The following is a 21,659-nucleotide window of genomic DNA, read 5'->3' as shown; positions in this document are numbered from 1 at the left end:
ACTTCTGACTGCCTTGCACAGTGCACCTCCTCACTTTGAAATCTATGTTCACTGACAACGGACAGCTTATACAGCGAATTTATGCCAAACATGCTCGTTAGAACACAAGCGCATTCTCATGGCTCGCCTGATGGTATTTCCAGCAGGAGGGGGGAAAAAAAAAAAATCTCACTCGGTGTGCTTGCCACTCAGACAGCCAGGTATCATTTGCGCAACATGGAAACCAGTCCTCATGGACTCACCACAGCAGCACATTCTGCCCGGTGGGAATTTGTAGTGTTTGCGAATAATCGTGGACATCTTCGTATGCAGTGGATTAATTCCCCGCTCTCCTTTCCACTTGGATGGTGTATTCCACAAATGCAAGCTTTTATTCACAACCGCAGGCAACGACGAGGCTCCCGGTCTGCTCGACAATCTCCGGCGTCATCGGCGGAAGCGTCCTGTCGCTGTTAAAATCAGGCCTTCAACAACAACAACCAAAAAAAGCATGCCACTGTTGTTGCAAGCGGGTCTGCCTCCTCAAGCCAAAATGTGACATCATGCGTTAATGCGATTGTGGAGTAGAAAAGTTGACTAGTCGACTAGTCTGGATAACCTCTACTTGGTACTGTGATTTTGTAAAAAAAAATCAGTATGTATGTGAGCTTGAATGGTTGTTTGTCTAATTGTGCCTTGCAAATGACTGGCAACTAGTCGAGGTGTTCCCCACCTCTTGCCCAAAGCGAGCTGGAATAGCCTTCGGCTCACCCACGAGGAAAAGCACCATAAATAATGGATGGATGGTTATTTACGGTCTCCCTCACTTCTAAAATGCTAATAATACAAAAATTCTAAAAGCGATATTGTACCTCCCCTTTTATCCGGTGAAATCAATCAATCTAATGCTTTATATCTCAGAAAAGCAGAGCACTGGAGTCAACCAACAGTTGTGTGAGTGCACTCGTGTGTTCAGCGTTGACCTTTTACTCCTCCTTCCCTGCCAGTGTGAGCTGGCTCCTGACATCGCCCGCCGCAAAGGTCAGCGTATGTGTGTACGTGTCTATACGCAAAGCATCAGCACTGATCTGTAGAATAGGTTTTGTTGAGATTAGGCTTAAATGGGGACTGTGCATTTATTAGGCTTTGATTTCTGTGAAAACTGTAATCCCCGGTGGAAGTCAAAGATTGATTAGCTCATGAATTTCTGTCCCTCCCTATCTGTCAGAATTTCCTGAACTGGCAGAAATGCTCAAATGCATGTCCTCTTGATGGTATGCTCGTGCCAAACATTTGCAGAACCTCTCATCACGTCGGAAATATATAAGCCTTATGCTCACTCATACCTAAAGTGTGCAGCTTGAGACTTGAGCCCATTGATTATTTACGAATGTGAATGAGATGACTCATTAGAGTGCTACCTTGAGATATGAGTGACCCGACTTAAGAGGTTTTCGAGATACGAGCTGTCTTTTGGCAGATTTAAAAAAAAAAAAAAAAAAAAAAATGTTTGTGTTGCCTTGCGATCGCAAACTTGTGACACGAGCGTGTTTTGTGGCAGTGAACTCAACTCCACAATAAGCAGCTGTTTAGCAAATGGTGCGCAATTCTTCCAAAATAGGCTTCAAGGCAGCTGTTTACCGTCACCCCCAGTTTAAGTTTACTGCCGTCATATACATATACTGGAAAACGGCGTTGACGCGCTGACGATTGGCATCGATAGTTTGTGGGAATTGAGGAAATTAAGGTGTTATATAACCCTGCCACGGTACACACTACACGTTCTGCATATTCGCTTGACGATTAAATGCTTTGCGGGGGTTCTCTTGCTAATGTAGTTTCTTTCCATTTCATTTTTTTTTTTTTTGTCTCAAACTGCTTAATGTGTCCAGCAGCTCCTTACATGATATTATACTACTTTGCAAGGATATGTACATTTCTGTGACTTTTTTTTTTTTTTTTTTTTTTTTGCCACTCTATGAAGTGGGGGGGGGGAAAGGAAAAAATGACACTCTAGTAGCCAGCGTGTGAGTCATGTACAGGTTAGAGAGCGAGATGATTCAGTGTCTGGAATGTCATGACGACGAGACGCTTTAGTGGTTTTATTTATTGTTCTTTTTTTTTTTTTAGATTTAGCCGTCTTGCTGTCAGTCCGGTTAAAATGATAGCCTTATGCTATTTCAACAACAAAGGGGGAAATTCCCGTATACTGCAGGTGTCAAACTCGAGGCCCGCGAGCCAACTCCGGCCCACGCCATCCTTTTATGTCCGCTGTTGAACAATGCTGCTGAACTTGTGGCGAGCAAATGTAATGACTAGCCTTTTTTTTTTATTTCTTTTTTCCACGTGACTTCCGTTTAAACAGCCTCACTCAGGCTCTCAAAATTTCATTATTAATTGAGACTCAAAAGTACTCAACAATTTACTGTTGTACTTGTCTGCACTGTTCATTTGCTGAAAAGAAGACAAAATATTAATGTTGCACTTTGTTTAAATGAAAAGCTTTAAGATGTTGATGCCATTAAATCTGTTAGATTACACAAGCTAAGCATTTTTTTAATGTTTTTTTTATTAGCATTGTGTTCTCTGAACTGAATGTGTATTTAACCGTGACACAATTCCCCCCACCCACCCCAGGGCAACCTTAATTACGATGTGGTCAATTCTGAAAACAGGTTTGACACCCCTGCTTTAGGAAATACATGTGATGATACACCTGTAATATAGGTTGCTATTACCTCGGAGAGGAGAATGTTTCTTGAAGTGCTAATAGCTTTGAGTGGCCATGAGGATGTTTTGTGTGTGTCAGTGTTACATTATCGCTGGAATCATGCCGATACTGTACCTCCCCTTTTATCATGTTGCCGTGTAACTGCGTCTGACAATTTTCTTTTTCTTTTTTTTAAAATGGGTAGCTCCTCGCCAAGTACATTGTCATTAGTAATTACTGCTCTCATAACGCTTACAATTGTCCCGCTCCTCTGTCCTAACCCCCCAGGGAGCAGCCAATCTACACCACCAGGGCTCATGTCTTCCAAATTGACCCAACCACCAAGAAGAACTGGGTCCCTGCCAGCAAGCAGGCTGTCTCCGTCTCCTATTTTTATGACAGCACACGCAACAGCTACCGCATCATCAGCGTGGATGGATCGAAGGTATGAGTGTACTCTGTACCCGTGACGGACAATATTAGTGGGATGTGGTGAGAAACGTTGCTGTTCTGAAGAGGCGAGAAAATAATGTTTCTACTTTCATGAATCAGATATCTATCGCCTGATATTGATAGCTATCCAGATATGGATACCTAGAATGAGCCTTCAGCCAAGGCTGAGCAATTCTAAATGGGTGTCCAAGCATCAGACATACGCATCTGGATGGTGGGCAAATTAATTGTCTATGTTTCCCATAACAGCTTCACGCCACATTTCATCCAAATTGGTTGCTTTTTGAGTTGACTCCATGTCACAAAAATGATCCACACCTTGCTTCCGGATCCAGTTTGCGGTCTTAATGAAATGTTAATCACTTCTTTCTTTTCTCCTTAGTTGTATACAGAATTTGATTCAAATGCAATAATAACAGTTTGAGTTATGCTGGTAACAAGCAAACACGTGGTGCTTAATTTTACGACAAAAACAAGGAGAGCATCCAGCCTAATGAAGTGCTTTAATGCAGACTTTCATTTTCTGTGAGCTCTTGGCTTGATCGTACCATTTTTGTACAGGAATGAAGAATTTCAAACTATTCACCTTTTTTATATGTAATTATATTTTAAAGTTAGAGGATTTTAGTTATAGTGTACGCATGCATACATAACCATTACAGACATACGATTTCAGTAATTAGCCTTTCTGTTAATTTAGGGGAGCTGTGGCGTAAACTTGACTTTGGGTAGTGAAAGATCTTCACATATTGTACAAAGATAAAACAAATCCAATAACTCTGACACAAATACAAATGTGTCAGAGTTTGGTCCGCATTGCCGGCAGTAAGTCGAACTCGTTCCCGGTGAGAGTTGGACTCCGCCAAGGCTGCCCTTTGTCACTGATTCTGTTCAGAACTTTTATGGACAGAATTTCTAGGCGCAGCCACTAAAGAGACTCAAAAGAAATGTCTTTAAAGCCTGACACATTTGAATGAATAATAAAGAAAAACTACTAAATGTACAGAATAGTCTTTTAGACTATGTACAAAGACTAACGTTTGGCTGACAAATGTGCCCTAATTGGCGATTTCAGAACGGAACAGTCGAAATTGTCTGTCACACAGGTTCAAACTCAACTTCATTCATTTGAAACAACATACTAAATAGCTGGTCAATTAACGTTACATGGTGAGTCTGACTTAAAAAGGCTTTCCTGTAATTGATGCCAGACAGTCAATATTGGTATTATGTGTAATAATAGACAGCATTTAAACTGTATAAATATTTATATTCACACCACCGTTCCTCAGCTTGGTGAAAAGTGTAGATTGTTTCCATGGCGATAAGAGCCTCCTCTGCTTGTGAAAAGGCGCAGACAATGTCATGCGATCATATTTAGCCCTTTGATTGCTTGTGAGTGATTGGAGAGACGCAGTAAGCAGGCGGTTGATTTTTGCTTCGCTGTTTGGGTAAAAAGTCTGGAGGGCTCACTGTTGGAATAACTAACGCAACAGCTGAAGGTTTGGGAGGAAACCTTATCGTTATAGGTCGAATTTTTGCACAGCCAGGATTTTATCACAAAGGTTTCTGTGTAAATCGATGATAGGATTACACGGCAATTTTTAGGTTGAAATCTTTTCAGAGACATGAAATGCGAGTTATTCGTGTATATTTGCAAAGCATTGTTTAGTCAAGTGACTCCCACTGCGTGAAGCCAGCGAGGCAACACTCATCAGCTTATGTCATCACGCAGTACTGACAGCAGAAAACTGGCGACGCCTGGACTACATTGGTTTATTTTTATCTTGCAGGCCCTTTTATTAAAAGAAAAGATCTTCATTCGTATACCAAAAAAAAAAAAAAAAAAAAAAAGATTGGAGAGCTACTTTTATTTCTGACTGCATTCAGTTATACAGTATTTGAATATGTTCTCTCCAGTTCTTCCCCAAGGTCAGAACTTCTTTCTCGGCTCTCCCACTCATGCGTCCCTCTTTGTCATGTCCCTAACGTCGAGTAATGGAGCTTGGGTGGCAAAAGCCGAAGCGCTCTCGTATGGTACCACTAGTGAACAAACCCTTTTTGTGTAATTTGACCAATGCAGAGCCACTGAAAAATCAGTGTAAATGGCTTCAGTGAATCATTTTGTTCTTGCAAGGTGGTCCGGGAAGGCTTCTTTTTCTCTACTGCCATAGTTTGAATGTGTGAAGTGCCAGTCGAAAAGATGTTACATGAGTTACCGTCATTTCTCGTGTATAATGCGCACCCCCAAAGTTGACCTCAAAATTCTGTAAAACCCTTCTACCTATGTATAATGCATTTTTACAATGCATGATTTTGCAAGTATTTTTTCAAAGAATTATTCTGAAGTTAAGCACTTTATTTGAACATGTCAGACTTGTTTTTATTTACTTGCTCTTTTTTTGGAATTCACAGTCTTTTATTTAGTAAATGAGAAAACGCACAGTTGTGCTCATATGTTTGATTAACCAGGCAAAATTTGTAAGATGGGTATAGTTCTTTAAAGAAAACATGAAGGGTTAGGCGAAACACTTACTTTTAAAAAATAAAATGGGATTCAAATTACACTGTCAAGCATTTCAGAAAAGCATTATCATTAAAAAAAAACAAAAAAAAACATAAAGAAATGAATGATGGTTGTTGTTCAGTAATATTAAAAAAATAATAATAATTCACAAATTCTGCCAGGGTATCTAAACGTATGAGCACAACTGTACATACAGTATATGCAGTCATACGTACCCTGTCATATTGGAATGAAAGTGTAGGCTACACCTTTTTCACAACCTCTAGGTGGCAGCATATTAGAATGAAAGTGTACACCTTTCTCCATAGCCTCGAGGTGGCGGTGACATTGGAATGAAAGTGTACAGCTTTTTCATAACCTCCAGATGGCAGCATACATTAATAAAATGTAATTTCCCCCCCCCTTATACCTATGTATAATGCGCACTTTCGATGTTTGACAATTTTTGGAGGGGAAATGCGCATTATACACGAGAAATTACGGTAAATTGCTTGGAAGGGATACCCATTGCTGGCCGTCATTTAGCCTTCAACAGCTAGGTATTTCAGGAGATTTTATTTGGTCAACATTTCTTCCCAGTTTTCGTGCTAAAAAAAAACATTGACTCAGCCATTCATTTGCTGGAATTGATGCACTCATGGTATGCGCTTGTGACTCAGTTTGCGTTTGTTTCTCATTGAGTGAGCATCATCCTGCGCGTTCATTCAAACCATTTTGTATATTATTTAAAAAGGGCTCAATTGACGGCAAGAAGTATTCCATAATGCAAGCCTTCACTTGAGCAACATTGGTGGAACACATCCTGTCAAAGGTTGAGGCTTCAAAATAAAAGGGTGTGCTTTTATTTTGAAGCCCTGACTGGATGTGTTGCGCCAGTGTTGCCAGAGTGTTGCCAAGCAGACCGGGAGAGTTGTTGTTGCCTTGAGTTGTTAATGAAAGCTTGCATTATTTAATACACCATGCTGCCTGTTGGACCACTTTTTACACAATATAACAAAGTTCAGAGTGCCAGCCATTAGATAATGGAGGTAAGAAACATGATACAATTCAGAGAGAACTCTTAGCAAAGTACAAAAATGGCTCCTCCCTCCCCTCACCTTGTCTTCCATACGCCATCAAAAGTCTTCAATAAACTTAAACGTGATATTAAATGTTAATTTATCCCCGTCATTAGTCTGTATGTAAGATGTATTTGTTCATATTTCTGGATGTCTGGAATGGATTAATTGGATTTGACCTCATTTCCTATGAGAAATATTGCTTTGGTTTTTGTATGTTTTGGTTTTAGCCGGACTTTCTGAAACGGGTCCCCTTCCCTAATATCCATCTAGGAAGGCTATGATCACTTTCTTTTGTTCGGAGAAATGGCACAGACATGAATTTTTGAAATTGGAATAGCGTGCTGGAGCCTAAGCAGTGAGACATTCGCTCAAACTCACTTCAAACTTCACACTTAACACTTAACAAGTTTACACCCGACGATGGAGGTTTGGTACCCAGTCTGTTCCTTTAGAAGTAGAACTATTTACAATGTTCACTCGCTTTATCCTGCTCACCCATGGGTTGCGCTGGATGAATTTAGATTTTCCCACAGAAACCAAAATAAACAAAACCTTTTGGGGTATGTCTGGCGGCGTATAGTGTGTGTTGTCTGCACACTCCTTGTGAACAAACCAGGTCTGTCCACAACAATAGTTTTTGCTGCTGTATGCACTAACCGTGACAAACTGTCAGCTTGTATTGGTTCACTGGGAGAACCAGGCAGCTCAATGATGATGACATAGTAAGTGGAAGTGCATTCCCAGCACTTCTGACTCCTCCTTGCCCTGATTTGTGCTACTCGCATAAAGTGGAAAATAAAAATGACTTGCTTTACCCAATTTGTTCAAAGATTGCCACCTTCCAGGGCTAATTGTGCCAGGATGCTCAATCCTATCAAGTAAATATAAATAATAAATATAAACATATAATATATAGTAATAAATACAAAACAATACAATAATACATCATAAATACAATTGTAATATTGAATTTATTTGATATATTATCTTTGGCTCAACGCTAGTCCGCACATATAAAGCCTGTAACGATACAGTATCGAAACTGAAAATTGCGGTAGTCTCATGACGCAAACCTGTGTCGCCTTTTGAAATGTAGAACCGCAACACACCCCTGCCAACTCCCAGCGTTTGTGCCTCCAAACCAGTTCCAGCCACGTGAGCTCACAGTGCTGCTCAACTTAAATATGATTCATATTATATTTCAAGTTAATTAAAACAAAGCATGCCTTGAGATACATTTCTTCAACCTGCCCACAACTGCGTGCCATACAGTAGGACTACTTTTTCCAGGGACGGTCTTCTGACCGGAGTGAGCAATATCGCGGCTAACGCTAATACTAGTTGGACTACCTGAAGCAGAGCAGAGAACAGGAGCTGGATGTACAAGCAACCCGAAATTGTGGAGCCTCCAAGCTCGTTAAGGTCACTTGTATGGGAGCATTTCGGCTAGCTGGTTGTGAACAGAGATGGAGGAACAGAGATGGAACTCTTGTAATCGACGAGACTTCTACTATTTGCCGTAAGTGCTTCAATCAATCTGCAGGTTTTTTTCTGGGTTTTTTTTCACAGCTCTGACAAGAATGTGCGGTATTTACCACTTGACAAGGGATCACCGCTTCCTGTGGTAGACATACAATGTGACTCAATATGACTGCTTATTCTGTGAACTCCCAGCATGCGTAACCGGGCAAGGAACACATCTCCATAGGGGCCGCTCAAGCGGGCTTGTCGTTGGGAAAGCGAGCCTCATTCCACTGGCCAGGAGCACTTTCATTTGCACTTCCTGTTGCACTTGATACAGGCCTGGCAGTCCACCCCCACAGCTGCTCATGTCACTCCACTCCCCCGCCCTCTGTCGCACTCTTCCACTTGCCTACTCGCTTGATTACGGTCTCGCATGCACATTCAGACCATCTACAGCACCCTTTAATGGGTATTATGATGATATAGTAGAAGTGGGGGGGGGGAGACATGCAATTCAAATCACACGATGTGCTATGGGCTGCGGACAGTGTCGTGCTGTAAATAACTTCAAATGGAATACAGTACAGTTCACATGAGGGGTCGAACATCTGTAGATTTTTGGAGTTGACTCACTATAACGTAATGAACATCAGGTCGTAGTCCATTAATTGATGACATTGACATTTTTTCTGCACGGTACAGTGCGTTTTGGGTCCAACTATTTCCACGGCCGTACATTAGACGGAGTGTATACCGAATGTTGCGTTCACTGTCGTAAAGCCTCGTCGGTCAGACATTTCTCTGCTTCACAGAGCGTCAAAGGTCCGGTGACTGCAACAGATGGGCGAGTCGAAAGTACTGTAATACATTTAGTGGCTGCCTGCTCTGGCTGTGAAATGACCAAAAAACAAAAATGAAGTTTCTGATGATCTGAGCTGCTAATTACCGTTCACGCAGCAGGTGTCACTGAGTTTATTTTTACGGTTCCGCCCATTTTGTTATTTGATCTCATTTCCCCCCATTGTTTTTCCTGGCCTATGCTATAGGTTAATGATCCACATCTTGGTATTATGATCAAGTATGGGGCATTTGTCGTCACATTGTTTTCCCACTGTGAACATTAAAGTTTCACGTCGCACACTTGTCTTCGAACTAATGTGACAAACTGTTAGAAATTCACTCGGCTGCTTGAGATGAAGTGTTTTTCAGGATTTTCCAAAGTACTGTCTCCCCTTTGAGAAAATGGAGTCGCCTTTGTGTTTTTTTGTTTTTTTTTTATATTGATGAAGCTTGCAGAATGCAGCCTGAATCCTTACTTACAACAAAAGTCACTAGGCTTTTCTTTCTAGGTTTGTGTGTGTGTGTGTGTGTATTTGCAGCCTTGGAAAAGGTGGGGAGGGACATTTCGGTGGTGTTGAAAAGGACAAGTGTGTCAGATTTTGAATTCTCCAATGCTGTGTGCGCAGCCAGGTTGCTATGAAACAAGGGTTCCCAGTAATTTAACCGTCTTCAGTGGTTGCTAATCGTCGAGATAATTTATACGGACGTCCCTTTTTATGGTCCGCTCGATCGGATCTTTCTGATCGGGCAACGTGTGTGTGCGTGCGAATGCATTAAAGTGACTGCTTTTGTCAACATGCAGAGCACAGTGCAATTCAGCCAAGTATGGTCAGGCTGAGTTTTGGGTTTTGAGATCTACTATAGTGGCTTTATGCACTTGTGCAATTTTACTGCAGCTGATTTAATGCATCGCTGCAACAGGTGACAGTACTGTAGCAAGTGGAGGATGTAATATGACAACTTGGAGCTTTGTGGGTTACTGCTGTGATGTGCCTTTTGATGGGGGAAAATATGAAGTGCTGAATTGGCACATTTCGCATTCAAGTTTGAGTAGAGCAGGTTTGTTATATGAACTCAAAGCAAATGTTAACAGGGCAGCTCAGGCTGCTTTCCACCTCATTCGGTTTCCAGAGTCCAGTGCAGAACAGACTGGCAAGCCAAAGTGATGACATATTTACAGTATGTCATCGTTTGACGGCGATTCTTGTGCTGTTTATGTTCGGAACGGAACATGATTGAATTGAACACTTTGCAGAAGAAAAAGCACCTTGGTTGTTTAACTATGATTGATTGGACGGATTAGTGAGTTTTTTTTTTCCCCCCAATAAACACAAAACATGCTAGTGTGACCATTTTTCATGTATCAAACTAGGGCTGAAAATGATGAATTCAAAGATCGATTAATATGTCAATGATTTTTGTTTAATTAATCTGTGATACAGATTTCCCAAAAAAATCCATCCATTTATTCAAAAACAGGACTTAATTTTAAATGGACAGTGCAGAAAATCCACAAACATCAACTGATTATGATGAAGTGACTGGTTTGGTCTGTAACGCGTCCGAAAATGCATAAAATTGTTGATCATTGTTTTGCAAAGTCAAAGCAGATGTTTGTAAATGTCTTTTATTTTGATAAAACACACAGATAATCGCTTTGCTTTCATGGAAGACGACAGAAATCAGAGAATGTTTAGCGTTGACAATTTGCGTTAAATACTGTCTCTTAATGATTCATCGATGATCAAAATAGTCGATTAATCTGATAATTGATTAGTTGTTGTTTATTCGATTCGTTGTTGAATCTCTAAATCAGACCCCCCCCGCCCCGTTTGTGAATTTTGCCATTCAGCTCCTTGTTAGAAAAGGGCAAGTCGTGCAAAATGTACTGAAACAGTAAACAGCGGGAAATTGACAAGTTTAGAGATCAAATTCAGTTCACATGGAAAGGTTATGATGAATTTTCGGTTGATCCTGAAATTCCACCCGAAAGCTCCCCCAACATTTTGTGAGCAGTATACATGAGTATACATTACACATGTTGCGATGAGCCGGCAATTAAATCGTCAGTTGAGCTTTTGGAACTCATCAGTGCAGTTATGTCCTCGCAAGGAGTTTCATATGTCTTGTTCCCCCCCCCCCTCATAGGTTATCATCAACAGCACCATCACCCCCAACATGATGTTCACAAAGACATCCCAGAAATTCGGCCAGTGGGCGGACAGCAGGGCCAACACTGTGTTCGGTTTGGGCTTCAGCTCAGAGCAGCAGCTCGCCAAGGTGAGGGTGTATTCGGCAAAGGGGAGGAAGGTGACACAGTAAACAACAATTGTCGCTTTGACCGAGCACTGCAGTTCAGTTTGCCAACAGAAACCTGAACGCTTCCATCTTTTATCATCGCTGTATGTACTGTATGGCAATTCACACTAGTTTGAAACTAACTACAGCTCATTCCTGCGATTTTCAGTTTGCTGAGAAGTTCCACGAAGTCAAAGAGGCAGCCAAAATGGCAAGAGACAAATCTCAGGAGAAGGCGGAGGTGCTGAGTAATCACTCCCCGGTAACTTAGCACTCGGCAAACTTGAAATCCTCAATCTGTACAAGTGCTCTGTAATTACACACAATTGTTACTGGAAGAAGAGCAGCGCCACTGTATGCATGAGCGACATTCTTGTGAAATTAGAATAATCGAAGGGAGTACATTCCAGACCTACACACAATATAGAGACCATATTAATATCTATTTTTTGTAGTTTTACCCTTTCCACATGCTTTAAGCGTACTAAAGCACACTTTTTAAGTACTCCTTTCCGCCTGTTCGCGCTCTCCCACTGGCAACAAATGGGACTATAACATCACTTTGAGGAAACGAAGACTCTCGCTTCCTCGCGCAATTCGCGCAAAAACAACATTTCACTCCCACTTGAGGTTGACTGTAAAACTGGCGCAAAACAAAAGGGGACGAAACACTGTAAATGTTGCGAGCGTATCAGACACGCAAATACAAAATGTAAACATCAAAGTCTCAAGGCCACGCCCCTTGAAGGGCGTGTGGTGCACTAATTACACTTGATTAAAAAAAAAAAGATTTCTCTACGTTCTATTTTGTTTTTATATCATACAGGGCTATTTGTCTTTGTTGAAGATGTAAAAAAAAAAAAAAAAAAAAAAAACAGAACACTGATGGCCTTTCAATCTACTTTATATGAGTACGTTGACTTACAAGCTTGGTGACAGAACGAAATAAACTCGTAAGTGTCGCTGGCGCTTTTTTTTTTTTATTTTTTTTTTTACCGGCAACACCGTTGGACGTAGTCATAGTTGACTTGTCACGATTGTTTACGGTGTCAGAAGAGTGTCCAGTTTCACAGTCCGTGCAGGATTTCTGAGAGGCCATCGCACTTGAAAAAGCTGCGTGTCAGGCAGTTCATTCGTTGCCTGTGCCCCACCCTCCCCCACCAGGAGTCGGGACGTGAAACGCCATCAAGCAACCAGGCTTCCAGCATTAATGGCACCGATGATGAGAAGATCTTTCATGTCGGTCCAGAGGCTGTCCTGCTGAAGAATGAGAGTGATCTCCTCAATAGTACCGTGGAACAGAGGTGACGCTTCCTTTGGGTTTTTGACTTACACTTTCAAAGCATTTTTTCTTTCTTCTTTTTTTTTTTTTTACCCATGCATTGAAGATTAAGCAGTGGCATCTATTCCACTTTCTTCAGGACCACTACAGTGGTGCTTTGAAATACCAGGTTTTTTTATTTTTTTTTCGCTTTGACTCGCGAGCAAAATGTTAGACACGAGCGCTGTTTTGAGACCGTGAGCTCAACTCACCTCGAGCAGAGTCTTCGAGCCGTTTATTAGCACTCCCTGTCGAAGTTTGTGTATAAACATAAAACAGAATTACAAGTTTTGCCTTGATAAAATGAGTTGAGCTCAATGCTAACAAACAATGCAAAAACGTGGAGACGGATTAGCGAATAGCATCGCGGTGTTATATCAATTGACCTCAAGCAAAAAATGCGACAAAAAACGGTTTCATTCTTTACGCTCTATTTAATTGCGTGTCTTTAATTACTGTGTGATTTTATGAAGTGAAATATTATAGATAGAGTGCTATTATTCTTTATTAAAAAAAACATATTACAAAAATGTGATTGTTTTTGGAAGGCTGGAACGTATTAATGGCATTTCCGTTCATTTCAGCGGGGCACGAGGATATGAGTTACAAGTGACCTGAGTTGCGAGTGTGGTCGCAAAATGAATTCAACTCACACCTCAAGGCACCGCTTCATTTAACATTATGAAATAATGTCACCAAATTCTGAAGAAGTCCCTTCCGGGGGACATCATTTGTTATTAATTAGCAACCTGGCTATCAGGGATTACTCCAACTGTTCCTTCTCACGTGTTGACTTTGACACTGTTCTGAAAATGGTCTCGTTTTATATGTATTATATTATATTATTATATTTGATTCCCGCGCGTGCATCGAAATCATTCGAGCCGCAGTACTCTGATGGGTGAGACTGCTCCATGCAGCCATTTAGCCTCATTAATCCCAAATACAGAGTGCAGTAAATTATAATTGCATGACACGGCAGATGTTGCTCCAGATGGGATTTTCCGATGACCCCAGAACATCGCAGTCAACTGTAACAATGGCGACTCCTTTTTTTTTTTTTTTAGTCAGACCTCGTTTGGTTAGCAACTCAAAATACGTCAGCCAATTATCGTTCCACCTCTGGCAAAACTGAAACTGAAACGCAAGTAATCATAATTACATAGTTTCCTATATTGTGGCGTAAAATGTGTGAGTCTATTGCTTTTTTGTTTGTTTTGTTTGGTTCTTGTTTCACATTGCTTTGACTGGCCTCTACAAGGCTTTGGGGCTCACTGGAGAAGTGCGGCAGCCTGCGACGTGGCCGAGACCGGCACGGTTTTAGAACACGGCTGTCGGCATGTGATTGGGAGCCGCACTCGTCAACACGGTCACGCGTAAAGACAAGAACAGGGAACTGAAGAGGTTTTGAAAAAAAAAAATATATATATATATATATATATGCATACACTGCTCGTAAAATTCCAGGATAAGCCGGAATTAAAGCTGGGTATTTTCAAGACTTCCGTTCCTTTCAAACTGTAGTTGTTCACGCTTTTTATTTGCCTTGTACCTTGCAATATTTTAAAATCAAAGCAATTCCAGCTTATAAACTGAAACCAAAAACAAAAAAAACTGCTTTGAATTTAGCTAATTTGAAGATGTACAAATGACGAAAATGTGGTAAACTGATATTATATATATTTAAAATGTCTCTTCATCTCCTTGAAAAATCAGTTTACCACCTTTTCATGTGCAACCGGCGTACATATTCAAACGCAGTAAATTTCAAAGGACTTTTTTTTGTGTATTTTAGAAATGATGGGTTTGAAGGATCTTTATGGCAAAATAATGGAACCTTCTAACAAATAACAAAGCCACTTTTGGACTTCAGGTGCCTCTACCACCATTGTTACAACTGAATGGAACATTAGCGAGCGTGATTCCACCCAAACAAAAGTTGTTCGTCTCGTCAGAGATGGAGTAGTTGGGTTTCCACACCAACACTCAGGCCGGAGCTGTCCTATATAGCCTATGCGCATGAACTGATGAAGTCTGAATAAGAAAAAAAATAAAAATAAAAAATCCCCCAACGGGACTGCGCACATATAAACAAGAAATCATCATTAGATTGATTTTGCTTCGTTCAGCATCACAGCAGCGGGCACAAACGCCAGGCTTTTCAATAAATGTTCTCTCTTTTAATAACGCTCCTTCCCCCCTCCGGAACCATCTTGTCTGACAGCAACACCAACGCCAAGAAGTGGGAAACCGAGCTGCAGACGTTAAGAGAGAATAATGCCAGGCTGGTGGATGCGCTGCAGGAGTCCTCGGCTAATGTAGAGAGCTGGAAGAAACAACTCGGTGCCTGCAAGGAAGAGAGTGACATGCTCAGGGAGAAGGTAATGCGGTTTGTGCACGTCCAAGAGGAATTGAGAAGGTCTGCGCAAACGCATTGACCCATTTGTTTGTCTACTTCGCTCGACATGGAAAACGCTTGACAAGAAATAAAGATATGTATTTTTGGGATGATAATTGCACATGACTCGGTTTACACTCTGCTGTATATCTTTGGTGGCACAGCGCACAGAGAAGCAGAGCAGCGCGCACACGCGCGGGCCTGCAAGGGCAGATGTCGGCGCGAGCCCAGACTGGGGGGGCAATGCGGACTAGTATCTTTCCACCAAGTCGTAGCAGCAGGACTCGAAACATGACCCTCCAATTCCATACTGCCGAGGCTTCTACGATCATAACAGATTTTGGTTAATACGTTCTAGTGGTTGTGATTTTTACTGGATACTTTTACAGAGTCCTAATGATATTCGACTACAAAAAAACAGTTTGCCAATGTATAGTGAATGACCCCTATTTAGTCATCGCCGTGGCTACGTTCCAGACCAACCTGCAATAGGCGAAAATATGAAAAATAACAAGACCATATAGAAAAAGTTTTATAGTTTTAAACAAACACATTTTGAACACAATCTAATTAAAAGGCCATTATTATATTTTTTTTTTAAGTATTCCTTTGTATCATTTCGTCCAACGAAAGTCTGCTAGCTTAATGCTAACACGTGACGTGAAACACCACAGACGGACTAACAGAAATTAGCATTGATGTTGCGCCAGTTATAAACCCTCAGAAAATTGCAGAAAATGGAGTGGCAGCACATACAAACAGAACGTACAACAATACTCACGGGCATATATTCTCTCCATTCTGTGAGAAGAACGACGACTGCTGTCGCGCCGCGTGGTACTTCTCCGAGGGCGCGCAACGCTCAAACACTGTACAACTGTCCACAATTTCTTGGTCAAATAAAGAATTCCACTTGAGCCATCTCCTACCATCGCGCGTGTTAAACGTGGTTGACGTCTGTCTAAAATGCGTCTGTCGCTTGTGTGCGTTTAGATCGCGGAGCTTGAGGTTCAGTGCAACGAGGCCAGTCAGGAGAAGCAAAGGAACGGCCAGCTGAGCGTGCGCGTGCAGGAGCTGGAGGCCGAGCTGCACGACAAAGAGCAGGTGAGGCGCGGCTCGCTTTTGTGCTCTTATGTCTAATGACAACGAGTCCTGCAGAGGACACGGTCTTTTGACCTTTGGCTCGTGGCTCGCTTCAACGTCTTCGATGTCTCTCTGCAGACTCGCGCTTCGAATCGACCACCGGCAATTAGAGAGTCTGGCACGCGTTTTTCTTTACTCATTGACCAGTGAGGGAGGGGCTGCAGCGTTTCCAGTCATTTATGCCCCAACACTGAAATCACACTCAGCTCGCAGATGGCCCACAGAGGCGCATCTGCCCAGTGACTCACACACACACACACACACACACACACCATCACCTGAGGTGGTGGGCACAAACTGGCCAGTCACGACGTAGCAGAAGCAGACTGCCGCAGGTGATGACAAACATCAGATTTTCATTATTATTATGAAGTATTTCTCATGAAGCAAAGGAGGGAAAGAGGTTTCAGGGCAAAATTTAGAAATACAAACTTGGCACGACCTAAAGTACACCGACACAATCGAATGAGCTGTTATACAAAAGCTGTATCCAACATTCTGCCCTTTGACCCTGCCAGAGTAATGAATTTAACGTTGTTTACTATTGTGGTTGTAGCGGTGTAGACGTGCACAGTATCATTGTGACAGGTACGTTTATTTGATTTGTGTAGCACTTTTCACAGACTCGCAAAGTGCTTTACATACACCGAACAAAAAAAGGTTTTTCTTTTTCCACACAGAAGGTCCATTTGTCACAAATCTGTCCAAATGTGATCATCCGTCTCACGTGCTGACTGATTGGACAACATGATTATTGCACTGGCTGCCCACAATAAAAGGGCCACCATTCTATTCGTATTTCAAAATGTCGCCACCAGTGACTATTGTTGTATCGAGGAATCGTCACTTGGATTCTCTGTTAAAAAGTCTTCATTATACACCCCCCCCCCCCTCTCTCTCTCTCTCTCTCTCTCTCTCTCTCTCAACCCAGGAGCTGGGAAATTTGCGGAAGCAGGCAGAGATAATCCCGCAACTCATGGCTCAGTGTGAGAGCATCACTTCCAAACTGCAGGTACACTTTGAGAGCACCCGTCTACTTGCTTGTCATTATTTACGTGTGAAGGCACACGTAGTGATGTCGCACACCAAGGCTGGATTACTGTTGTTTTAGATGGTATTTTCTTTCAGATTTTAAGAATGTTTAAAAAAAAAAAAAAAAAAAAAAAAAAAATAGTGGTAGCACTTCCTCGGGCTCTCAATTGTTGCTATTTTTTTTTAGGTTCATTTCACTTATCTGTGGAGTCGGCTGCTCCCAGAAAAGCCCCGCCCATCCCCCTCCCGTCGTCAACAAAGGGGCGCCTGTTCGCCAGAGTCGGTGAAACCTGAAGTGCGAGCGTGCGCAGGTGGCGGGCGGGCGGGAGGCTAAGAGCCAGGTGTGACGTCACAGCACCTGTGGCTATGCTCCAAGACAAAGTTTGAAATAATCCTGAGCGGCATGACGCGTGGTGTACAGAATGTGCCGCCTCTCAGGCCGGGCGGGGACGTGGGGGGGGGGGGGGGCAGGATAAAAGCAACAATGACATGCCTCGAGTTCCTCAACCGGCTGCTTTGTTTTCGATGAGCAACAACAAAGACTTTGAGCCTTCTCCTCCACTCGGATGGCTCCTAAAATGACAACAACAGTTTTTTTTCTCTAATACTCGTCTAGCGCTAAATCCCATTTGTTTTTGTTTTTTTTTGTTCTTTTTAATTCTGTGGCTGTTTAAAAAAAAAAAAAAAAATGCACGTGTTTGCACTCATGTCTCTCCACTGCTTAAATGTGACACGGGAGTAGAGATAAAGTTTCAGGAGTCAGCCGGAGCTCCCAGCCGTGCGGGTGCGGCATCTATTTAGCGCTCCTATTTGAAACTCTCCCCTTCGTCAGTATCTGTGGCATTAAAGTGTTGCCTGACACTCTGGACGACCCGCTTCACCTTCCCCTCGCGACAAACTCATAAACACGTGGCGGCAAAATGCTATTGAAAGATTGTTCAATTGCCGCAAGTTCGGGCAAGTTCCCGTGTTTTTCTGCACCCGGAAAAGTTATTCTTCTGCCAGTTTTTGCCATTCTACTCCTTCCACATTCCTCCCAACGTCAACATATTCATTTCATTCAAGGACATTTTCCCCATTCCAAATGTTCAGCTCATTCATGACATCTTGGGAACTATTCTATGCATTCCAATCATTTCCACCTCGCCAAAAAATTCCACACTTTTCACAACAAAATTCCAAAATTGAGAAATTCCAAAATTCACACTGTTCCAATTTCAAAGTGTTCAGCTCATTCCGGACGTGGAATGGAAAAGAATAGAATCATTCTTTAATGTCTTTGGCTCGCCGACAAAGAAGACTCAAATACAGATATTGACGTAGATTCAAAACAGAATCAAAACGGAAGTAAGATGTGTTGAGGAAAAGAATACAAATAGAAGTACAAACAGTTCGATAGCATTTGGAATCAAGTTTTTTTTTTTTTTTTTTTTTAACTACCTTTAGCCAGACTTCAGAAGCTCAAAGCGACAGGACAGAGGAGGAGAGCTGTCTGCCGCGCTTTCCCGAGCTTTCCTCCTCGGGTATGCGGGGCTTCTCCCGCAATTTGAGCCGCCATTTCAGCAATTTTATTGAGCTTGACCTCACACTTACGACTCAAGTGACCAAACCGAGCACAGAGGTGATATGTCAAAGACACACGACAGACAAGTTCTAAAAATGTTCCAGACACAATGCTTGTTCGACTTTACACATTGAATTCCTTCTGCATTTTTTTTTTTTGGAGCGTTTTTTTGGACCTCATTCAGGCCACGCGGGCAACTATTTTCCGCATTTTGAAACGTCACACTTTTCACCATGAAATTCCCAAACTTTGAGAGATTTTACACGTTTACCTCTTCTGTCCACATTTCTTGACAAATTCAAACCATTTCTACTTGAAAGTATTCGGCTCGTTCAAGACTTCATTCCAAAATGTTTCAATCCACTTTTTCATAATGAAATTAAGAGATGTTTGACACATTTACCGGACCGTCTTCCACGTTTCTCAACCGACTGTTCAGCACATTCAGGACATCTCGGGAACTACGAGTGGAATTCACCTATTTGCTGAGTTAACTTTTATTCCCGCCCCAAATGCAGTTCCCTTTTTTTTTTTTCCAGACTGCAGAGACGAAGAACAGAGAGCTGGAGGGGAGGATCGACGTTCTTCACATGGACGTGGACGACAGTCGCCAGAAGCAGGGCAACGTCAAGGGCGAGCTGAAGAAGCTCATGGATGTCCTGGACATCAAGCTGGACGAGCTTCACGAGTTCCGGCGGGGCCTGTCCCGGCTGGGCATCGATAACTGAGCCCGTCGGGCCGCCGCTTACGTCTTCGGGGCACAAACTACTCGTTGGCGCACGCTCCCCCCCCCCCCCCCCCCTCTCTCAAAAAGGTCCACTCTGAGACTATGTGGGCGTGCTCGGAGGAGGAGCGGAGTCATACTTTGGAGTTTGTGATGGGGAGAGGAGGGGGGGGGGGGGGGCGCTGCTGGTGGTGGCGGGTTCTGCTTTAAGGGCTACAAGTAACAACACACAAAGGGAATGCTGCCGAGTGTCACTCAAGTAATAATTGGTGTTATCGTGAACCCCCCCCCCCCCCCCCTCCCCCTCCCGCTCAGGTGTGTCACTTTGTACTTGCAAGACGCGCCCCCACCAGACGAATGGCCGTGACAATAAGTGCCTCCAGGGGGGCTTTTTGAGCTAAGTCCTCCTGGTGAGGAGAAGCGGCCCAACATGAAAACCGGCGGCGCTCAAAGTCAGTCGTACGCAAAATTGCTTGAGCGTTTCTTCCGTATCCTTCATATCAAGCTGAAGGTCCATCGACAACTGTGCTCTTTGTCCTCACTGGTAAGACCGTTCTGAAAAGTGTACTAGTACGTGGACCTCAAACTGGATATCAAGGATATGGAGTGAAATGCCACAGTAGTACGAGTAAGTGGTACTGCAACTTCCCACTAATTTGTAAAACCTTTCCGCAGACGGGTACAACTGATGTCGCCATAGCTTTCTTCACCATCCGCAAGTCATCCGAAATGAATCGAAGCCAATTTGGCAGTCACTTTCAACCACCTGTTGTGCGAGAGCGTGCAATAGGTTGTTTTTTTTGTTTGTTTTGTTTGTTTTTGGGGGGTCTACTTGTCTACAAGGCTGTTGATGTGCTTCCTTCCACTCAAGCGTTTCTTTTTGTGTGTGTTGGTGGTGATTTTTGGGGCGCGTTGAACGTGGTGCTGCTACACGGGCGGATAATGTGAACAACAACACGACGACTACTGAGGGACTTGTGGGTTTTGTCTATTATTTATTTGGGTGCCTCACTCCTATGTGTTTCTAGTATGAGCAAAGTCAATCCACATGATGTACAATAATAATAATATACCAAACCTTCTGGCTTCTGAGGTTTTTATCAGAGCTACTTTGTACAACAATCTATTTTTCAATATTTACAAGAAACACATGTACTTGCATCTCTGTCATAAAATTGGAATTTATTATTCTATGTGAAACCAAGACAAACAAAATGAGCTTTTCTTTTGAACCAATGACTCCTGTGAACACCGGTGGCGGCGTGGCTTCTCTTCATTGTACATTATGACGCGATTGCTAAAAGTTAGTTTCATTACAATGCTGCGTTGAAGTATATATTTTGTTTCTCTCTCTCTCTCGCCTCCATGAGGACAGAGAAGCTTCTTTTTGCCTTAGAGCGCCTTGTTGTCGGCCATGAGTGCATGTGCTTCATGCAGAGAAAGGTGGAACAGTGAGGTTTAAAAAAATAATAATCCCAAAGTCCCCTTGTGACAGCAAGTGCGTGCACAGAGGCATCGGGCTGGCGTGGCAGCTTTAGAGCGCCTCGTTGTTGGCCGTGAGTGTGCGCAGGTCACAGAGAGAAGGCGGAGGAGCGAGGTAGAAACATTTTGTAAACGTCTTGACGCGACAGCCAGCGTGTGGCCTCGTTGCTGCGTGGAAAAGCCCGGCGACAACCCCGTTAATGTATCTCAGCTATCGATTGATTTTAGGGATGTGCGAGTGCAAGAAAGACGCTTGACGAAGTAGCGTTCATTTTTCTCGGTTGTAGTTGTGTTGCAGGCCATTTTCACTTTACAGAGACTTTAAGCACTGTAGAGGAGTTCAACGGGAGCCACATATGATTTGATTTGATTATTTGAAACATTTCTGGTGCCTAAATAGGAGGCAGCTCCGTACAATGTACTGTAACATGGCTAAAAGCCCAACAAGTGAACAGGGATTGACCAACGGTTTTTCTCATGTCAGAGCAAAAAAAAAAAAAAAGACAGAAAAAGCAGCTGTTTGTAGGATGGAAAAACCCCAGTGAGGAAATATCTGCAGTGGAGGATCGCAGGACAGGTTGCCTTGGCAACTTAATCCCACTCACTGAGGTTTCTTTTTTCATTTCCAAAACCAAATGGGAGTGAATGAGAAATGGTCAGGAT

At 42.6% G+C, this 21,659-nt stretch overlaps 1 protein-coding gene across 6 annotated transcripts in view; it reads left to right on the top strand.

Annotated features, from left to right (window-relative positions):
- The window catches only part of homer2 (homer scaffold protein 2), a 30,092-nt gene extending 9,346 nt beyond the window's left edge, over positions 1 to 20,746 (top strand). For 4 of the 6 annotated variants that reach the window (XM_061752295.1, XM_061752285.1, XM_061752276.1 and 1 more), the window contains 8 exons: positions 2,978 to 3,134; positions 11,183 to 11,314; positions 11,502 to 11,594; positions 12,497 to 12,636; positions 14,878 to 15,034; positions 16,045 to 16,155; positions 17,126 to 17,206; positions 19,330 to 20,746. In XM_061752295.1, the coding sequence (XP_061608279.1) occupies positions 2,978 to 3,134; positions 11,183 to 11,314; positions 11,502 to 11,594; positions 12,497 to 12,636; positions 14,878 to 15,034; positions 16,045 to 16,155; positions 17,126 to 17,206; positions 19,330 to 19,518 (1,060 nt within the window). In that variant the 3' untranslated portion in view covers positions 19,519 to 20,746. Of the gene's footprint in view, positions 1 to 2,977; positions 3,135 to 8,025; positions 8,250 to 11,182; positions 11,315 to 11,501; positions 11,595 to 12,496; positions 12,637 to 14,877; positions 15,035 to 16,044; positions 16,156 to 17,125; positions 17,207 to 19,329 lie in introns of those variants that run through there. The other 2 variants (XM_061752311.1, XM_061752301.1) reach the window with 2 other exon arrangements.
- Positions 20,747 to 21,659: the final 913 nt, after the last annotated feature.

The sequence above is a fragment of the Phyllopteryx taeniolatus genome, chromosome 2 (genome assembly GCF_024500385.1).
Source record: "Phyllopteryx taeniolatus isolate TA_2022b chromosome 2, UOR_Ptae_1.2, whole genome shotgun sequence".
NCBI lineage: Eukaryota > Metazoa > Chordata > Actinopteri > Syngnathiformes > Syngnathidae > Phyllopteryx > Phyllopteryx taeniolatus.
The sequence above is the reverse complement of the archived record's forward strand: the minus strand, read 5'-3'. Positions and strand labels throughout refer to the sequence as shown.